Genomic DNA, 22,119 nt, shown 5'->3' on the forward strand with positions numbered 1-22,119 from the left:
CTCATGAACAATCAATAGAAGTGGAAACATTTTTTTGCGTTACCATCCACTGTTCGATGGATGGAGGGCAAGATCACTTTAGATATGACTATATCTAATATGTATGACAAACAAAAGGCAGTTCTTTCTACTCACAGTTAAAAGCATGCATGCACACACCTAAATGGATGCATGTACACTGCACACCCATGCACTCCCCCTCCATATATCTCTATCATGCTTTCTCTCTCTCTCTCTCTCTCTCTCTCTCTCTCTCACACACACACACACACACACACACACATACATACCAACATTTCCCCCAGAATTGTATTCTTGTCCAGGTGAAAAAGCCTCTGAAACAGCATTTAGACCATCATGCAGCACTGAAACTCTCCATTGAAACCCATTGAAAAGAAATTGTTTTTGGTTAGCAGCTCCTTAAGGTAGGGTGAGCACCTCACCTAGTCAGTGGTATACACACACACACAAACACACGCACAGTATCATCACTGACAAGATGGAGGAGTGTAATAATACCTTGGGGAAATTAGCTGATGGCAGCGGCTCAGCTGTTTCCCGGTCTTACCTGGAGGGATCGGCTCACAGAGAAGCCAACCAAATATCAATAAGGGTGATTTAGCTGTGCACCGCTCAAGGATAAAGAGCTTATGCATGAAACCTCTGGAAATACACTTGAGCTTGGCGTGTAAAATGCTGTCGCTTCAAGCAAATCCCTGATTAAATCCCCCAAACACGTTTAGTTGGCTGTATGAGGGGAAGCTTGGTGTTGGCTCTGAGGCACCGTGCCAACCATGGAGGAGGACAGAAAGGAGGGGGGGGGGGGGGGGGGGGGGGGGATAGAAAAGAAGAGAGAGAGAGCAAGAGAGAGCTCGTGTATGACTGGAAACCTACAGTACAGTACATTACATGCTGCAGATGAGTCCGTTTGAAGTCTGCAATGTTAATGGGTTCCCTCGGGCTTGCATGATCCTCTGAGTGCTGCAACAGTGACATTCTCGCAGATGATGCCACTTCGGAATATGGCTCTGACACTGGAGGGAGAGTGCTGAAGAATGAGTAATGCAACCGCCATCAGCGTTAGAATTAATTACTCAATACTATCATAAGGCTCGGCACTGGTAATGTTGCTGTTGGCTGCCCTTTAAGTGTTGAGCAAGATGAGTTGTGAGTCAAAATATTGGTGAGAGGGAGAGAGAGCGGGAGAAAGAGGCTCGGCACTTGGGCGTCACACCTTGTTCCCAAAGCCAACATCACCAGGAAAGCCTGCTAAATGACACATCACGGTAACATCTGTCATGCTGGATGCGGAGCTACAGTTTCTGTGAAGAGAACAGGACAACACTGCCTCGCTTGGATCATTAACTTTTATTACCTTTCCCGGAAATCTCTTCATTTGGCATTTTATTGCCATTTCAAAACTCAATGGTTGTTTTGCAGGGATGCACACACACTCATGTCAGCTTCTCTGTGTCCACAGAGAGCAAATCAAAAGGTTCAGTAACACAAAGTAGCATTAGTTCATTGCTGCAGCAACCAATGTGTTCACGATTTTAAAGAATTATCATCCTAAATACCTCATTAGACTCCAATAGTCAGTCGTTTCATGGCTGCTATTTCATATACCTTTCTCCTTTCTCTTGTAGAGTAGAAACATGGCAGTAAGCAGATGACAAATCACACTGATCCAAACCTGTTCGCTCTGGTTCATCTGACTGTGCCTCCGCTGGTACTTTACAATATCTTTTGACAGTATACAGAGAGGCAACACAGTTGAATGAAAGCGCAACAATGGTTTGCCCCCGAGCTGTTTACCAAGGAGTAATCAGCTTCGCTACGCATCTCATTAATGGAGGCTGACTCATGTCGTCCTGAATGTAAGCCTTGAATTAGGATCACACGGCCCGGGAAATGAAAGGATGAGGAGAGAAACCGAGGTAACAGAGTGACTCTGCAAAAGGATCAGTAGCGCTTGTCTTGTGGAATGTAAGATTTTGCTGTACATATAGAAGCAAATGTTCATAAATTTTAGTGTTCATGCATGATTTATGCGAGACAGAGTGGCCTACACTGATTTTTTTCTTCTTTTTTTTTTAGTTATAAAACTGCTCTGCATTCTTTTTTTCCTTCTTTTGTGCAGGTCTGAATAAACACAGTCCTCTTCAGACAGCATTGAGAACTGCCAGGAAGGAGAGGGGACTGGTTTCACATGGACTAAGCTTAAACCAAGACTAAATGGCTTGTTAAAATGTTGCTAGTCTAGGACTTGACCCTAGAGCAATGACACTTTTTTTGGTAATTCTGCCCATGAAAAACCTCTTTTCGTAAAGCCCTTTGTTCCATAATATATTCTTCTGCTATATTTTAGTCAGCAAATCACGATGATAACATCAAATATAACCTCTTAAAAGGATGATATCTTGCTTTGGAAAGGTAGTTAGCTCTTTGAAGTAGTGACTGTTTAAGGTTTTGGAAGTAGGGCAACTCTTTCATGTGTGATTAGGTGTTCTTGAGCCCATCCACAGTTAGAGAAAGACAGAAAAAGAAGACAGACCAAGAGAGAGACAGAGAAAGAAAGAGAGAGAGAGAGAGACATCAACCTTGAAGTGTCGTAGGCACTTAGCCGTGGTCGTCCAGGACCCTTCCCACACACTCATTATGTAAGCATTGCACAGTGTAAATGTACAGTATAAGCTGTTCACAGGTTGAAGAAAGCACTGAAGTTCTGCAGGAAGGAGAACAGCGACGAGGAAAGTGTGCTGTGGGAGAGAGAGAGAGAGAGAGAGCTGAAGACATGACAGTAGAGAGGAGAGACGAGGTGAACGGAGGAGGGAAGGAGGGCAGAGTGGATCAACAGAGCAGAGGAGGATGTACAGTACATGTCACTGCTGTCGAATGCAGTCAAACTGCTCGCTACAATCAAGCCGACACGGAGCTGTGGCTGAGACGCATGGAGCCGGGCTTATTGGCTTACCTCAGCATTGCACCACAGAGAGACTGTCACTGGATATTACCATATGGACCGCTGAGCCAATTTTTGCCACATCAGACTGGATAGGGACCGCTTTACATCCCTCCATACTCCTACTCTCCAACCCTAAGGACAGACACTTTTCCCTCTCCCTGAAATGTGTCTGTGCAGCACTTCGCTGTTGGAAACATTCACATTAAATATGAATAGCCTTAATAATAAATGGAGGCTCTCAGAGATTGCATCTCTGGTACAAAAAAATGTGATCCAGTATTTGTGACACAAGGCTTTTAAGATTTCCACTGCTCACTTTTATGTTTGGCCGCCATGCTTAATCATGTGGGAACAATTTGATACCACATACTGTACTTTTCCTGCTAATATTGCCCACTTGGTATCACAGCACTTTTCTTATCCATTCAGTTTGTCATGTGGATATATGATACAGCATTTGTTCTATTTCTTTAGCTATATAAGACAAACATTTGCACAGATGTGTGTAGACCTACACTTTGGATGTAATACAGTTGTATGTTAGACAATGTGTTATACTGTTGTTGCCAGATGTTGCTGGATGATATTAATATCTCAATGATACATAAAAAGTTACATATATAACATATATATGCATCTTATATATATCTTATATATATATAAGATACATATAAAAATCTGTGGAACAGTATTTTAAGTCAAAGTTTCCTCTATTTCCTCCTCCAGGGACAAGTGTGCAGATGAGTGAGTGGGGCTGGACCTGGTTTTCAGACTGATAGAGCCGTACAGTTTGGTGGAGCGCTTGGAATAAGCGAAGGCCTTTCTCCTGTACATCTCCCCCTTCCACATGGAGATCATCAGCAGCGTGGAGAGCACCACGCCGCCCAGCGTGAGCAGGCAGAGGCCCGCTATTACGCACCGATCCAGGTGGGCTCCAACCCGGGCGCTCTCCATCTCCAGCTTCTCCATCTCCCTCGCCGACACGCTCTCCCGGTCCACCGCCACGTCCCGAGGCACCGCGTAGGATATGATCACCAAAGAGATCCCGGTCACCAGGAACGTGACTGCACTGATAAACCCGTAGTCTACAGAATTCTCTCTCTCCGCGAAGGAGAGATCCTCCTCGGACAGGAAGGAGAGCTCCGGTAACGCCTCGGCGCAAGGCTCGCCGTTGCGCACGGTTCTGTGGAGACTTTTGCAACTCGCCTCCGGGCTGACCAGCCGCAGGTTAACATTCTCGTCGATGTAGGTGAAGGATGTCTCTAATTCCTCGTCGCAGCAAACTCGGACCTTCTCCTCGGTGAGGTGACAGAGTTTAACCTCCGCGCCTCCTTTGCGCGGCGCCGTCCTCGGTGCTGAATGACACCGGCCCTGGCAGCTGCGGGCCGGGCTACAGCCGTCCTCCCCGGGGAGCGCTCCTCCTGTTGATCCGCCCGACTTGCGGACGGGCAGCGCGCTGGAAACCCGATCCAGGACGTCGGGAGGCTCGTGTTGTCTGTCTCCCTTATCTGCGGAAAGCAGCTCTGGAGAAGCCATTCGTTTTTCGCCACCCGCTGGTTCACTCTTAGTCTTCCCCCCGCGGCGCTTTCAGTCCACAGCATCCCTGATAAGAGGACATGCATCAGTTCTAAGTTAAATGGCGCATCTTAATTAGATTACCCCCATTGCAAAGTGTAAAGGCCTATATCCATTAATGCGCAAAAACGTGTGCGTAATTTGGAAACTGCACACGGAAATAGACTTACTGCAAGCGAGACTATAGGCTACTTCAAAGTTGATCCGTTTGTTTAAAAGAAATCCGTGGACCCTTCGTGAAAGGCGCTTTGAGTTGTGATTAGCCAACTGCCTCAGTATCCAATTAGGAAAACAATCCACGTAAACCTAGATTAGGCTTCCCCCTAATTCTGTTTTAAAACGTACACAGAATACATGAGCGAGGCTGGGCTACAACTAGCCTAAATCACATAAAATATAGATAACCACAGTTTAAGTCTACTTTCGAGTAAATGGTCTTGTCGTGATATCACATGGCAATCAGTCTTACTGCTAATGCGAAATGAAACCAAGACTTCCAAATAGGTTTCTATCTTACTAATAATCTATACTTTACTTGAATGCAACAGAAGAGGTGAGGTTTTCCGTATAAGGATGGACCAACCATGCATAACCGTTTTTTAATTTATTCTAATCCCCAATAAAACCTCCTCAGACAAAATACAAGAGTACACTCACCGCGCTACTTCAGCATCCTTTGCGTCTTCTTTTCTTCATAGACGCCTTCTTAGACCAAATCTTAGACCAACGAAACAATGTAGACTGATAAAACGCCTTATCATTGAATATGCTTTGAATATGACATCCCTCCTCGCTGCTGTGGCGGCAGGCTGTACAGAGGGGAGCTCTCCGTTAGTCCCTCCCACACACAGCCTCAGCTGCCTCGCTGTGGCGCTGAAAGGAGCTCCGCTATCCGTGAGCCGATTGAGATCACCACCAGTCAGTCAACACAAATGAGATGAGGATTTGAACGGCTAGAGGGAACCCTGGGACTTGAAGTTCACGTTTCACTGGTAATGGTCTTCCCTCAAGAAGAAAAGAAGTGTAGTGATCCTGGAATACATAAGATAGGATAGGTTGTCACAGAGCAGCAATAAATCCCTATGGGATACTGTAGGAATAGAGGCTAGGAATGGTGTAGTGGTGCCATAGGAGATAAAATAAACCCATAAAATAAAATAAGGCCACAATAAACTTACTACTGAGTATCAACACACACTATAAGTCCATATAGGAGTATTATAGTGATACCACAGGGGCTAAAAATGCCATAAAGTATCATAAGGTCACTGTAAACTGTTGAGTGCCACAGACACATGTTAAATCCCTATATGAATATATTATAATACCATAGGAGATTAAAAAGAAGACATAGGATGTTAAAGTCACTATAAATTCTCTACTGAGTACCACAGACACACTATGGGTCCCTGTGGCAATATTACAGGAATATTCTGGTGACTTTTCATCAGGATTAATTCCTTCTACCTCTGAATTTCCTTAACCAATTACAACAATCTGGGAAAGTGAATCACACCGAGGTATTGCCTAGCCTGTGTTGGTAATGAATGCATTCATCATATCATTCCAGAAAATTCATCCAGCGGTGCAATACAGACAACACTGTAAAACTGCGTGTATCATGCACCATCTGTTCCTCTGTATCCACAGAAGATTACTGGTCACTATGTCAAAGCCATCCTTTAATCCATGTTTAAGCTAGAGATCTGGTAGGTCATCTGATCTGTGACCCCATCTAAATCTTAGGGAATTTCATCTCATTTATTCCTAATATTCAGAGTCCTTGTCTTTGGTAGCTTCTTGCAAGACAGTCGATACACTCTTACACAGCAACTGAAAATTACTGCCTTGCTTTTCCTGGAAAGTGACACTTGACAAACTAGAGGCTTAGTGCAGCTCACCATCAACCATTTACTGGTTAATCCCACTTTAAATTGAATATTCATTTGCTCACTGTTCCACCTTATTTAGCACAACCAGGCACCAGCTATAAATATAGCCACCAGTTTGCCTGGAGTCAGAGTGGCCGGGTGAATGGCTTTGGCTCATTTCCCAACAAGACTCCATTTAACAGATGAGCAAAGAGAGAGAGAGAGAGAGAGAGAGAGAGAGAGAGAGAGAGAGAGAGACAGACAAAGATTTATTCCACCATTTTTGTTCCAGAAAGCAGTTTGCAGAGGACGGAGTGCAGATACTGCCGGGTCATTGACTGATATATGATCATGATGGTGTAGCCTACTGTGTGGTTTGGTCAGACTGCAGTGAACTTTAGTCCATCTTATGCAGAGAGAGAGAGAAAGAGAGAGAGGGAAAGAGAGAGAGAGAGAGAGAGACAAAGCTCAAATCTGACTGTGTGCTCGTCTGAGGGGTAACAACAGCCGACTATCAGATGCTATCTATCTGCAACAGTGCACCACTTTTCCTGCTGGCAAGGACACCAGGCTTTAAAGGGGGAGTGGAGGGGGGGGGGCAGCACTGCTAAAGGCTATAAATCCTCATAGTGTGTCTCCTGCCACAAGCATACACCCACAGACAGAATGAAGATTATGAAACATGGATATGACACTGTTCCTGCTTTAGCCTATTGGGGATATCAGACGTAGATGGAGGCAGATGTGGAAATCCTTCCAAACACAGCAGCCAACTACTGGGGGGAAGATGAGTAAGGGAGGGAGTGTGTGAGTGTGTGTATGTGTGTATGTGTGTGTTTGAATGAGTGAGTGAATGACTGAGTGCTTGCCTAGACATTAGAGAAGCAGGGTTTGTGTCCGGACGGTCGCTGGTTTGAATCCTCTGGGAAAATGTGAACGGGGAAAGTGAATGAGTAACACTCCCCCCCTCCCTCAACAACCACAGCTGAGCTGCCCTTGAGCAAGGCACTCAACCCCCAACTGCTCCAGGAGCTGCTGGAGCTGGTCAGTGGTCGACAGTAGAAGGCTGAGAAGGTAAGTATGAATGTGTAGAAGCGTATGAATATGAAACAGAGCGTTGCTGGAAAAGAGCCCGGAGCTTTGGCGACTTTCCCTGGATATAAAAATTAAAAAGGACAAAATCATGAATGAGTGAATGAGTAAGCATCGGTGAGTATGTGCAGGTGAACAGCAAAGACCACGCAGCTACTGTCATGTCTATAAATTCTATGATTATCTCACTTTTCACAATTAATTTAGAGGCTTTATCTCACTAGAAAAAGAACACGCATGTGGTTGAGTGTGAGCGAACCATCAGTACAGCACATTACCTCACCCCCAGCAGCCAGAGAGCATCTTGAGGTCTCAGAGTGGGTTTGTGTGCCATGGCATGGGTACTGTAGATTATTAATAAGCAGGTGGCGCACAGTGTCATGGCATTGTTTCGGAAGACAGGCACGCAAACCCTCCAGGCGCTTTTAAAAAGCCTTCCAGAGAGGAGAGTGCAGACAGCAGGGATGACAGGGGAATTAAGAGAAAGGCAGACCGAGAGGTTATGTGTGTGTCTGTGTGTGTCTGTGGACAAGAGGGGTAGAGGGTGTGTGTGTGTATGTGTGAGGGGGTGTGTGTGGGCCGAGATGGAGGGTTAGGTAACAGACACGTTCATGAAATATTTAGCACTTGGCCCTTCAAGTTCATTTACCGTGGCTTTGCTAATTGAAGCAGTGTGGCTGGCCTCAACACAGACACTGTGGGATAATAGGGAATAATAATGGCTTTCCTGTGTGTGTGTGTGTGTGTGTGTGTGTGTGTGTGTGCATGTGTGTGTGTACACGGGCAAAGATTTATGCTTCATGAAAAGATAAGACTTCACAAAAAAAACAACCTTTTGGTGATTAAGCGAGCTGACTGGGATAATTGATTACCACATCTCATCTACCCTTATTCTCTTTATCGTCTCTTTATCATAATTAATGTGATGTTATCCACTCGCCCCACAGCTGCTTTTGCATTATAATGCTTTCGCTCTTGGTGATATTGTCTTTTCCTGTCTTCTGCCTCTGCTTCTCCATCTGGTGCACCAATTATCTCTTACAGCTATTCTAATGTGTCCAATTATGATACTGGCCTAATTATACCACAGCAAACATTTTGTTTTAATGTCGGATCGCATTTATTTCGACAGTTACACAGTCCAATCTGTTAAGTTCAGCTCTGGTGTCCCTGTGTGCGCTGAATGGTAAGCAAAGCCAGAGGAGCTATTTAGTATGGGCAAGGCAAACATTTGAGACAGGAAAGGATGAATTTCATTCATTAGGTAAATGAGAAATTCCTGACTTCAGGCCAAATAAGTCATTTATATTTGGCAAAATGGAACGCGCCAAACACTGAGTAGTCTGCTGGCACTGTCGCCATTGGTAAAAGTTTGCGAAGCTTTAGATTCTCGGTTGTGAAGTTTACCTTGAAATTTCAATTAGGAACAAAAGGACTGCTCTTTTAAAAGCCGCAGTGGATGAATAATGCATGATATTAACACAAAATACAGACATCACAGTTGAGAATTTGTGAATGTGTCCAGTGCTAAGATATTCATAAATTCATAGCCTCTTACTTGACAGGTCTTCATTTTCTCTGGTAGGGACAGACAGTGACGATTCACCTCACAGCTTTCAATGACTGACTATCCATCATGGCGTGTTTCATGATCTCCAACCTTCGATTATTCTATAACAGAAAGATCCCTGGAGATGAAAGATTAGCCCAAAGAAACCTTGAAGGAATGCATTTCATAAATACAAATGAATTTGGTGGCAAAGGGAAAATAACTTTTTCCATGACCCAGGAAAAGAAAACAAGAGCACAAAAGCTCCTATAAATAGACACTTACTCCACCTTTTCCTTTTCCAAAACCATTAACATTTTGCAGGCTAAAGCAGTTGCATTTATTCCAGTGTGAGCAGCCTACACATTCAATCTCACAAAAGCTTTAAAAATGTATACAATCTCAACCTCAGTATTGATGAGTACTTTGACTTCTGGCAGCCATGTGAGTGACCATTGAACCTCTTTAAACATGCAAACTGTCACCGTTATAAAACTTGAGATCTTACAAATAAATGGCATTGATTTCTATATCTTTATGGAACGTGCCATAGTCCAAATGATTATAAATAACCAATGCAAGTCCACTCTCATGTTCAATGCTTCAGTAGCAGTATCTGACCATGAGGTGGCAGTGAAGACCCACTATCAGTACTGTAGGAAAGAGAAGCAATGTCAGGATCAGCAGCAGCAGGGCAGGAAATTTTGCATTGATTTCCACTGACAGCAAAGTTTTCAATGCTATGGGATGGATACAGTTTGAGTAATGTTGTTCATCAGTATGTGAATCAGTGCTCTTCAGGTTATTGTTATAAATGACATACTAAGGATACTGTTTAGTGAAGCCAGTACATATTCGGTTCATGAATGTGGATGCCAGTCTGTACCAACCAAACGCACTTCCTTTTAAAAATCTCCATAGAATAAAAATGCATCAGTAATGAATCACAGCAAACCATATCCATGCACATTAATGGGATCAATAACCACTTAGAATTGGTAGTATTGCCTGCTGTGGAGGTCTCAGAGATAGCAGTACAAATCACTCACGCAGTAATTACAAAATTTCCACCCCCTTTGTGAATCATGTGTGATTTTACCACATGACCCTCTGGCAGCAAGGACTGATGGTCTGTCCTCTCGGTTATCATCGTCTCCCACCTGGACAAAACGCTGCGTTTGGCCCTCCTCTGACATGGGGTAATAGCAAGGGAGAGGATTGATGCCACACAGGTAGACAGCCCCGGCCTGCTAAACCTGTTAATGTATGTGGACGCTCTGATATAAAATTGGTAGACAGATTGTGGGGTTAACCAAGGAGAATTAACCTGCTGAAATGTGATGATAACAATGAGGGGGCATGTCAAACTGTGATAATCTATTACACACCGCTGCCCCCTTTCTCTCACATCTCAGCAGCATCAAAACTCAGGCAATCTTATACAATAATGTCTTACTGTTTTGCTGTTTTAATCCAAATCAACGAGTTGCACGCAGTCCTAAACGTAGCCTAAATACGGTGTGCGCTGTGGTGAGCTATCCTACCTTCCAGACAGTTTCCCCACTGCCTGCTGAGCTCTGATTACAAAACCAGCCTCCTGGGAAGGTTGTATTGACAATAACATAAACAGCTGCATAGCATACTGTACTGAGATCTGAATACTTTTCATCCTCTGCCTCATTATTCTTTAGAGCCCGTGCAGCCTCTACGGGAATAACAATCGCACTAATCTGGACTGTGTGTTGAATGAATGCCTAAACCGTCAGTCAGTTTGTTTATCTGTTTGTCTGTGGGACCTGAACACCGGAGGGGGAGGAGAGGGGGGAGAGGGGGGGTATTAATCACAAGTAGTTATATCATGAGCATGTAAAACCCGGTTTGTTGTTCTACAGAAGATACTCTGCAGATGGAGATGACTGTAGACAGTAAAGGACTTTTTCTCCCTCTCCCACTGAGAAACAGCTCCATCATCCAACACACACACACACATGCACACGTCCCACTTCCCAGTGTTACAGGTGTTTACCCTAGGGACATGTGAATCGCTGCGACACCACCCAAGGGTGCTGTGATAGCTGTGCGAACACCTACCCCCCCTTTTCTACATAGCGATAGCGTAATCTAACTGAACAGTGTGAACCTCCATTTCCTTCCCTTCTCACTGACACATCAGCAGTCATCTGGGTGCAGGTAGACAACAGAGAGAGAGAGAGAGAGGTAGAGAGACATAGAGAGAGAGAGAGGCAGAGAGACACCCCAGGGTGCTTTCTACTGTATAGCGCAGCTGTGGATAACCCCATTATCCTAAATCTTCATTTCCCTGGTAGATTTAACACGGGTTCAGATGAAAGTCAGCCACTTCCAACGGAGACAATAGTGCTAAATTGCAGAACCAAATGAGCTAATACTGGTGTCGTCCACAAAGAGTAAAGCAATACCAGTAGGAAATGTTTAGGCTATTGTCCTTTATGTAATGATATCAATTCAAATCATGCTGTGAGCATTCTGAAAATACAATGCCTACAGTTGTATTTTTCTGTTATATAAAGACTACATCACACCAAGTTTGACATTTCAAACTTGACTGTTTCAATGTGTTTTGCTGGTTCTTCAACACTGAAATGTACACTGTACACATTCTATGAATAGAGGAGTATGAATAGAGGAGTAGGAATCTGTGCAACATTCTTCAGAAAAGTGTAGGTTGGAAAGGTGCAGCGTTCTACTGTTATTCTCTCTCAACACCAATGAAAAATCAAGTCTGTGGTACTAAATAGCAGGTTTATAGTGGCCTTATTATACTTGATGGTGTTTTTTTATCTCCGATGATATTCCTGTAATATTCCTGTAAGGGCTTAATTGTGTCTGTGGTACTCAATTGTGGGTTTATAGTGGCCTTATTGTTCTTTATGGCATTTTTTATCTCCTATAGTATCCCTATGATATTCCTCTATGATACTCAATAGTGAGTTTAGTGACCCTATCATACTTTATGATATTTGTTTTGTCTCCTTTGATATCACTGGAATATTCATATAGAGATTTTTGCTATTATATTCGTGTACCATCTTTCTATGTTTTTACGTATGAGTTCTTTAGGTATTCTTCTAAAATGTAATATATTCCTATAGATCTCTCTCTATGGTATAACTTTATTTCCTGTACTATCACTTTAACATTCCTATAATATTCCTATAAGGACCTATAGTGTGCCTGTGGCACTCAATAGCGAGATTATAGTCACTTTATCATGCTTTATGGTATTTTTATATCCTATAGTATCCCCTATGATATTTCTAGAATAATCCTGTGTGCGCCTGTAGTAACTGGAATTTATTGTGACCTTGCTTGATCGTGCTTTATGGTATTATATACATACATACTTACATACATACATACATACATACATACATACATACATATATATGTAGAGAGGGAGAGAGATTGATTGATTTAGCCTTTAGGTTTTTCTCTCCCCACTGCTGTTTCCTCCTCACTTACAGTACATAGGCTAACAGTTACATATGTACCGACAACAAAACCCCTCTCAGATGGGGTTCCTCAGGGCAAAATCTTACTAAATGGAGAGTCTGTGGTGTGGTGCGTGGCTCTATGGCATGAAAAAGTTTGGGAGCCCCCGTGTCAGTCTGCTACTTCACCACTAGCAGAGGCATGTGGAGCAGAGAGGAGCTCTCAGTCATGACTCCTCTGTCTGTTCAGTGAGACTGGAGCAGGGCTTGGAGCTGCACCTCCTCTCCTCTCTGCAAACTTCAACCAACCACCGAGGCTGGACTCATCATTCAAAAACAACCTCTTCAAATCTATTTTTCTTTTCTTTTTTTCATGGAATATGTGTTTCTTTTGATGGCTTTGCAATTTCAGAATTTTCATGGAGAGGAAAAGGCATTACTACTGGGTTATTTTGGGGGTGAAATGAAGTTTTTTGGCGGACTTAAAATCGGGCTCTCACTGGACTTTTGATGCCCGATTTTTGCAATGACTTTTCTTGAATTTTTTTTATGAGGTCTACAAAAAGACAGAACAATAGCTTAGCCCCGTTATGGAAAACCTCACCATGGATAACATTACTGTGGAGAATGACACGTCGGTGCAAGACAACCAGACCCTGGGCGTTTGGACTGACTACACTGCTGAATACAAAGTAGCCAGCGTGTTTTTGGTGTCTCTCATATGCGGGGTGGGGATAGTGGGGAACGTGATGGTGATACTGGTGGTCCTGACCACCAAACACATGCGGACCCCCACTAACTGCTACCTGGTGAGCCTGGCAGCGGCTGACCTGATGGTCCTGACCGCCGCCGGGCTGCCCAACATCACCGACGCCCTGTACGGACAGTGGGTGTACGGCTACGCGGGCTGCCTGGGAATCACCTATTTCCAGTACCTGGGGATAAACGCGTCCTCCTGCTCCATCACCGCCTTCACCGTGGAGCGCTACATCGCCATCTGCCACCCCATCAAAGCGCAATTCCTGTGCACTTTATCCAGGGCCAAGAAGATCATCATGCTGGTGTGGGCTCTCACCTCCGTTTACTGCGTCATGTGGCTCTTCCTGTCAGACACTAAAAAGTTAGTTTACGACAATGTTGTCCTGCTCAGCTGCGCCTACAAAGTGTCCAGGAGTCACTACCTGCCCATTTACTTCACGGATTTCGCGGTGTTTTACGTGCTGCCCCTCATGCTGGCCACGGTGTTGTACGGACTGATCGCCAGGATACTTTTCCTAAACCCGCTGCCTTCAGACCCGAAGGAAAACACCAAGAAGTGGAAGAAGGAGGCGAGTCAGGGAGGCAGGATGATCGGCACCAGCTCCTCCAGCAGCACGACGGCTGCCTCCCGCAGACAGGTGGGCTCCTGTTTGCTCATTAACATGACATGTGCAGGCTAATGACTGTGTGTGCGTGTGTGTGTGTGTGTGGGGATGTGTAGGTAAACCCTCCTAAACTCAGTTTACCCACTCAATTTCAGCGTTTACCCTCCTTTTTATTTACATCACTGTGTGTGTCTCTGTGTGTGTGTGTGTGTGTGTGTGTGTGTGTGTGTGTGTGTGTGTGTGTGTGAGAGAGAGAGAGAGAGAGAGAGAGAGAGAGAGAGAGAGAGAGAATTTCCCTTTGGTGTAAGGATAAAAACAAATTGTCTTCTCCCACCTGTAGCAAACTCACACTACCCAAGTGTGTCTCAGTATCTGCTTCTGCAACACAGTCAATAGCTCTAAAACACCCCGCAAAGAGTTCCAACACCTTAATATGCATAATGAACAACAATGAAAAATAAGCATAAGAACATAATGCTATAAAGACACAAGCAAAAGCATGCCGTGCAAGACATGCAGGCAGATGGGAGAGGTAGATGTTTGTTTATCAGATCAATGGAAGAAGCCTTCCTGGAATGACGGGAGGTGTGGTGGCCTGAGGGAGCTCCATGGTCTATTGGCTAGTGTAATCAGCTAACCCTAACTCAAACAGGCTTTTGGCTTTTTCTCTCCATCTCTTAGGAAACCGGAGGAACGATCAGCACTTTTTATGGACTGCATGGTTAGGGCGAACATACAGCCATTGACCAAATTGAACAACAAACATTTCTGACTGCTCAGCAATAACCAGCCATTGTGGACATGATTTAATCCATACCATTTACCAGGGTCTTATTGAATTACCCAAAAGGTCAAAATGTAATGAGGATCCAGGATTAGGTATTTTGCTCACTGAAGATGCTGGCGGTGCCCCTAACCAATCCAATTAGACTCACCTCACTGGAGCTGAGACCCCACAACATAAATATGGATAAGATCTAATTACATCTCAAGTTTCATATCAGGATTATCACCTACTGATTATATCTGCAATGAACAAATCCAGGCTTTGTCGGGTTGTGCATATGGAGTTTGTTTTGTCAGTCTTCCTTGTTACAAATTAATCAACAGAACGAGCGCACAGCATCTGAATAAATAATGAATTAATTAATTTTTGAGGTCTACATAAAAGGTTGTTTTAAAGATGCACTAAGGTTTTTTCTAAGGAACAGCTCGACTTGTTTGCATTCAAATTTTAACCCAGATAGACGGTGTCTCTATTATTGCTGCCAAGTCCACAAGCTGAAAAATAAATCTCCTACCTCAAAAAACGTTTGCTATTGTCTTTCACAAATGTCTTTGCTGCTGTACTGTTAGGGCCAAACCAGACTTTTATTTTCATCTCATAATCACTTTTACACTAATCATCAAAATGGTTTCATAAAATTTTGTGACATGAGCATGAACTCTGAAGCACAGATGGTTATGGACACAAATTCTGTGAAGATTACGTTCCTCCACCATAAATTGGATTATGGGACAACAGAATGAATTGGGCACGCCATTTTCACCGGTTTGTAACGTGAAAAGGTTAACTAACAGTTAAGTTTAGACAAGTAAACAGCTTTGGTTAAGGTTAAGGTTAGGGGTTAGAGTTAGGTTAAGGCAGTTAAAATAATTTGGTTAAGGTCAGGGAAAGGTTTTGGTCATGGTTAAATGAGAAAACTTATATAGGTAAATATTAAAACTTCACTGACAGTAGAAATCTTGACAGGGTTAGGGTTAGGAATCAAACCTGGATCATCAGAGTTGAAGGCAAACGTATCCGCCCATCCATCCCTCCCAACCCTGCTCCACTGCACTATTTCTATGTCAGACTACTACCTGTTCCTAATTGTGCCTCCTTCACAGGCAGGGAGCACGTATTTGCATTTCACAAAGACCAGGCACCAATCAAGGACGGGCCCTTGTGGTGTGCTTGTATATCCCACATGTGCTAGAAGAACACTTGACTTTTGATTTGAGTGGCCAAAAAGTGGCACCACTTACCATCTTTGTCTGTGATTTTATGTTCGTTTTTAATACACGATTGCATTTTGCCAGGTGACGAAGATGCTGGCTGTGGTGGTGATCCTCTTCGCCTTACTTTGGATGCCCTACCGGACCTTGGTGGTGGTCAACTCCTTCCTGGACAAAGCCTACCTGGACACCTGGTTCCTGCTCTTCTGCCGCCTCTGCATCTACTTAAACAGTGCCATCAACCCGGTCATCTACAACGCCATGTCCCAGAAGTTTCGCGCCGCCTTCAAGAAGCTGTGCCACTGCGGCCCCCAGCGCATGGAGAAGCCCGCCTCTTACAGCGTGGCGCTCACCTACAGCGTCATCAAGGAGACGTCCAATGGGGAAAGCCCGGACCACTTCACCACCGAGATGGACAAGCTGACCACGCCGACCGACCAGTTCCTGCCCAGGAGCATTCTGCCCACCACCAAGAAGATGTCGTTCGAGGGGCCGTCCCTGTCGGGGAGCGCCGTCAAAGCCTGAGTGGAAACGTCTTCGCCCCTAAAGGAGGACAGCTGCCAAGTTTCTGACAGTTGCACAGTATGGATTCTCTCACCCTTGGAGATTTTAGAGAAAGAATTTAATTGAAAGTGTTAAGCAGCCAAAAACAAACACTTCCAATTTTATCTCTCCAAGGGTTTTTTTTCTCCTCTTGCTGGAAATGTTTCTTGTTTGAGAAGATCATTTGCCAAAAACCAAATATGGCATCAAAGAAGTAGGATGTGATGAGATGGGTTGCCATATAGACCTGTAGAAAGCACACACTTTGTTTTACCATTGTTTTACCTACTAAAGGGAGTCAAGGGGGTCATCATGAATTCAATACAGTATATTAATATGTGGAGCAGCGATTCTCAATTCTGAAAAAGAAAAATCTCCTGCTAGTGTCTAATTTCAGTATCTGCCAATTCGCAGGATGTGATGTAACCACCCCTTGTGCTATATTGTGCATTCTCTCCGTAGAAACCTGCCATGGGTGTTAGAGGGAAAGGGTGGGTGAAGAGAGTGGGTATGTCATTGGGGTTATCCTCCAATCGCATATTTGATTTGGTTGAATTAAATCCACAACACCTTGAGGAGGATTAATTATAAGTTAGAGCATCCCAGAACCACCTCCCTCCACACCCCCCCCTCCCTCTCAGCACTAAACAGAGCCAGACTCACAAGTTCTGATGAGTGTAAGACCAAGCACTAAAATATTTCACACGTAACTTCCATCCAAATTTCCATCGTCACCATTATCATAGCACCCCACAGGTACCAAGATCTCTCCTACAGATTGCTTGTCGCAAAATGCTTGAGGTGCCATTCATGTACCTTCCCACCGGAAGCTATCAAAATTCGAAACGCCTTGACTTGACATTTTAGCTACTAGAAAGCCAGCACAGATGGGGAATTAGATGTGTCTAAAATGCATTTTGAAGATCACAAGTGAAGAAAGGGACTGGTATCACAGAAATGGCACAACACACTCCATTTCATCCTGGTGTGTCACCTGAAATTCCTTAAAGTTTCTCTGAAATGTGATGTTGTCTGCATGGGCATTAGTCTTACAGTGAAAGACACGTCAAAGCTGAACATAAAAATGAATAAATGTGGTTCTGGCATTAGATGACTGTGGATTGTGTGTAAAGGTCAGTGGACAGTGTATAATAATGAATGGGAAACGTGATCCCTAGAGGTTGTTTAGACTGATAACTGTTGTGACAGTGGCAAAACAGTATTTCATTGATATTGATGGAGACTGCAGAGTGCAGGGCTTTTTTGTGATCTATCTCCTCAGCAAGACCCACAGAGCAATGATGGAATGCTTAAATATTCACTGACGAAGTGCCGTACTTAGGAGAGTTGGTGCAATCTCTGTATAATGGCTCACCTTGCTATTAAAATGAGCTGAAGAAGAATTTTCTGCCATTCCTTTTAGCTATACATTTTCACATATGTATAGGAGCACTCAGAGGGAATGAAAACCGACTGAACTTCAGAGTTTCTAAATGAAAAGGGAGCTGTTTTATACTGAACACCAGTCCTTTTTTGTCCATACTGTAAAATTGCTTGAAATTGATTGTGCAGTGCAATGTGAAATTAATTCAATATCGTGTTTTTCCAAATATGTGTGCCAGCAGGCGTATTTGTAAAATAATAGCTTGTTTTGATCCATTGTTCCAATCAATGTGTTTTTCTATCATTTCAAACCAATCAGTGCAAGCCAATAAGCTCGTCAGTGGAATAGGTGAGAAAATAAAAGGTTTGAAGTCTGTAGCTTTGTATCGTAAAGTACCTCTGAGTCGTGCACTTTTATTAATTTGTCCCTTTGTTCTCGGTTGAAATGTATTTCATTTAGGGGAAACTACCAAACCAGTGACTATTTTGATAGAGATGTTTTCTGCTCAGCCCGGTAGCCAGTTTGCAGCATGAACACAAGCTATTGTGACGTGAACACAAAGATGACAAAACCTCTTACTCAGTGTATCTCCATTTGAAGCAATGCTTTGTGCACATTTCCATCTTATTTTCTGCTTCACAATACTGCTTGTTGTTTGATGGATTGTTTTGTATTTTGTATTGTTATTTGTCTATAATAAACTCAACACTGAAACAGTCATCGCAGTGCATTGTGCATTATTTTGTACAGAAATATCAATATGTTTTTTCCCCTGTAAGATGAGCTCTTCTGCTCCCGACTCTTTCCACCCGCCGCCATGCTCATCTATCACTGGTCGCCCTCCTGAAGCTGCGTCATCCAAGGCGATACCATGAATCAGACAGATAGCCTCTGTATGAGCTATGGCCATATCGATGACATTAATCTGAGGGGCTGATTCCCTGGTTCAGCAGTCTTCAAATCACTTGGCCTCTGGTGGCCTGCTAAGATATAAATTCATCTCTCTGGGTCACTGAAGCCTTCTGACCCCAGCTGGACTCCCAACACAAACAATAACACACACTGTCAGTTGCTGTTGAAGTACTGCAGATACTGTCACTCTAAACATCTGACTCATCAGTGAACGTATCACTCATATTACCGCAATTTGCTTGAGTGGCAGAAGTAGTAGCATATAATATAGTAATTACCCGTGAAACTTGTATGGAATCAGACAGAGAGCTTAATGGCTGGGAGAAAATGTCCTTAGAACGCAAATACACTCATTACTGCTGTAACATTTTGTCAGACACATGCAAGCTGGAGAAGGGCGACCTGTGTATTTCAGGGCAGAATGTGTGTTTACACAAATAACAATCACATCAATTTGTACTGAGTGTATTGCAGTTAGGAAAGAGGTATTTCTTGCACATGTATGCATGTATCCAAAGGCACATGGGCACAAACACACACACACACACACAGTGATGTAAGTAAAAAGGAGGGTAAAAAGGAGGGTAAACTGATTGTCTTTATAAAAGGTAAATGAAATGAATGACCTGAATAAGAATTTGATGAATATTCATAAATTTGTCAAAATAAACCTGACAATCTGACAATAAACCATATCTTTTCAACACGTGTACAGAATTTGACACCAATGAAGTACCTTTATTTGTATGAATAAGAGATAGAGTAAGACAGAGAGAGAAAGAGCAACAAGAACAACAATATGAGCACTTTTGTCCAGCATTTGTAAATCACTACAACTACTGATCAGCTGTTCTCTGCTCCTCTCCATCTCATCCACATCAAAAAATAAAGACTCCAAAAGATTGGAATGGTGGTTTGACTAATGGTTTTCAAAGAAACCATTTTCCACTTTTCATTTCCTTTTTCCACATTCACAGAGATTAAAAGGTGATTAAAAGCTCTATTTTCTGTTCAGTTTTAGTGATTAAAAATATCCTGATGTATGATCATGTAGTCAATTTACTCTGCAGAAAGCTTTGCAGGAGACTGTGCTCTGTAATTAGTGCATCAATTTAGAGGAGTATTTGTCCTGAAGCAACGGATTCAGCCTCAAACAATTAAATATGACCTTTTAAAGTTTGAGCTCCATCACACCTGTTTTGTACAGCACTCGCACATCGCACATTGAAACACAATTGACCCATCAGAGAAGAGATGCCAAAGTCCTGCCAGTATAGAAACGGTACCTGCAAAATGGACGATATTCATTTTGGGTTTTGAACTATTATAGCATAATGCTTATGGAGGAATATTCAGGGCAAATGTAAATATACCAACACACTAGAATGGACAAATGTATCCAATGATTCTGTGCAGCACAACACATTGACACCAATCTCCTGCTACCATTTACTGGCCAGGAAGCAGCACATTGATTTGGCGAAGAGTCAGAGATCCAAATGGGTGAAAATGAGACATTGAGCAGAGCTGAAGTGCCCAAGAGGACGAGACATCAGAGTAAGAGCCTCAGGAATGGGCAGCTGCACCGATGAAATGGCCCTGGCTCTGTGAACCTTATTTATTTCCCTGCCTCTGCCTTCCAGCCGTATTAGAGTTGAAGTGTTCATTTTGAGGATGAAGAACAAGAAGGAAATGATGCTTATCTCAACAGTGTGGTCAGCAGAACACGAACAAATTTGCATAAGCAAAGAATGCCGCTGTGATGATGAACATTTTTTTTTTGTACAGGATTCCAGCCAATCTCTTGGATAATGAAAGAATCATATTCCCACTCCTCAGTTCATTTACATGCTTGTCAATATATTCAGCTATTCTCTGTATAATGAATCTCGCAGTGAGAAGATATTATACACGCTGAATGGTTTTTCATACTGAAAATCTATGTTTTTCCATCCCACTGGCAATGGAGAGCAAAATGACTGACATACAGCAGCTTCTGCCTTGAAATGTACATCTACTATTTTCCCTGCTTTTGATTGGTATTGCCTTTTATGATATATTGCTGTCTAAAGGCAGCTATGTGTCACCAAGGTCAGCTCATGATGTACACATCTCAATTAGTGAAGAGAGCTACAATTTTATATAACTTCAACCTCATTGAAGGACTGTCGATATTCCACTGTTTGGTACCTCAGGGTGTCCATCAACAAAATCCAAGTCCATCCCTTACAAAAAGTCACATGTGAAAACCCACATTTACATATAGAAAAGAAGGGGCACATCGAGAGGCCCTCCATATACCATCAGTAGTTGACACAGTTATCAATACAGACAGTGCCAAATCACATGAAAATCATATTTACAAAAAACGTCTGAGGTCAAAGTCTCAATTTCAGTTTTTTACTTTGGGTTTTCATATGTGAACATGTGATTTCTTTCACATTGTAGTTTCTCATCATGTGACAGATTTGACTACTTTTTACTTCAAATTCACCTGCCATTACATATTTGTTTCACATGTGAAAACTTTATTTCACATGCAAAGAGAAAGTTCACAGGTGACAATGTCATTTTCACATGGGAGAATGGGAGATTTCACATGTTCACATATGAAAACCAACATGTGCTTTGAATTCACATGAGGGTTTTCACATGTGACTTTTTTGTAAGGGAAACCGTGAATTGAAATATTCATAGTATTTCAACCGTGATACTTTACAAGTGTAGACCAACAAGCTCTGCAACAAACACCCAGCTTACCACTAGAAGGACCATTCCTTTAATGAGAAAACGCTCGACTTGACCAGGAACTGGACCATCACATAATCATTAGTTTAGGATGAGCTATTGAGCTACTGCATGCGGGTGTAAAAGCAAAGGAAACAGTTAAGATTGATCAGGTTTTCTGAACATGCTGCCTGTTCATCACCTCACCTCCCACCCTGCCCTCTGTCCCTCTAGGCATGCTATATTGTTAGTAAACTGTTGCAGTGGTGATTTGGTTCAGCGACAAAAGCCCATCCACAAAGTCCAGCCTAATTAGCTGCTCAGCAGTGTCCTGAGCAGCCACTCTCTCACCTCAAGGAAACAACATATAGGAAAGTGCTCAGGTATAGCAGTCCCAATATTGACTATTCAGGAGGGGAATTTGTCAGTCAACCTTCAGCTCACTGTTTTGCGGTACAACCTAGTAACCTACTACAGCAGTGCAATGAGGGCACAAGAGCAGAAGTCTATGCAGCTTTATGTTAGTTGATAATACCACTGAATAGGTATAAAACTCTTAAAGGACTGTCAACAAAGTTATTACGAGTACATTCAGTACACAGTTTCAAACTCAGAGCAACTTATGTCTAAACAGCAGGGGTGGAAAAAGTACCACAATATCCTAAGTAG

At 43.0% G+C, this 22,119-nt stretch overlaps 2 protein-coding genes across 2 annotated transcripts; one reads left to right on the top strand and one right to left on the bottom strand.

Annotated features, from left to right (window-relative positions):
• Window positions 1-3,658: 3,658 nt before the first annotated feature.
• tmem74 (transmembrane protein 74) lies at window positions 3,659-4,501 on the bottom strand. The gene has a single exon (XM_071902490.2). It carries the CDS (start codon window positions 4,499-4,501, stop codon window positions 3,659-3,661), a length of 843 nt encoding a protein of 280 aa, XP_071758591.2.
• Window positions 4,502-13,112: 8,611 nt separating this feature from the next.
• LOC139914195 (thyrotropin-releasing hormone receptor) lies at window positions 13,113-16,409 on the top strand. The gene is made up of 2 exons (XM_071902450.2): window positions 13,113-13,919; window positions 15,969-16,409. Exons 1-2 carry the CDS (start codon window positions 13,113-13,115, stop codon window positions 16,407-16,409), a joined length of 1,248 nt encoding a protein of 415 aa, XP_071758551.1.
• Window positions 16,410-22,119: the final 5,710 nt, after the last annotated feature.

Source organism: Centroberyx gerrardi, chromosome 12 (assembly GCF_048128805.1).
Source record: "Centroberyx gerrardi isolate f3 chromosome 12, fCenGer3.hap1.cur.20231027, whole genome shotgun sequence".
NCBI classification, from domain to species: Eukaryota; Metazoa; Chordata; class Actinopteri; order Beryciformes; family Berycidae; genus Centroberyx; species Centroberyx gerrardi.

What these genes read in the sequence shown, in the direction of transcription:
- tmem74 (XM_071902490.2), bottom strand. Translation starts at nt 4,501, where the DNA reads ATGGCTTCTCCAGAGCTGCTTTCCGCAGATAAGGGAGACAGACAACAC.
- LOC139914195 (XM_071902450.2), top strand. Translation starts at nt 13,113, where the DNA reads ATGGAAAACCTCACCATGGATAACATTACTGTGGAGAATGACACGTCG. An exon ending in CGGCTGCCTCCCGCAGACAG is followed by an intron (nt 13,920 to 15,968) that starts GTGGGCTCCTGT and finishes GCATTTTGCCAG; the next exon opens with GTGACGAAGATGCTGGCTGT.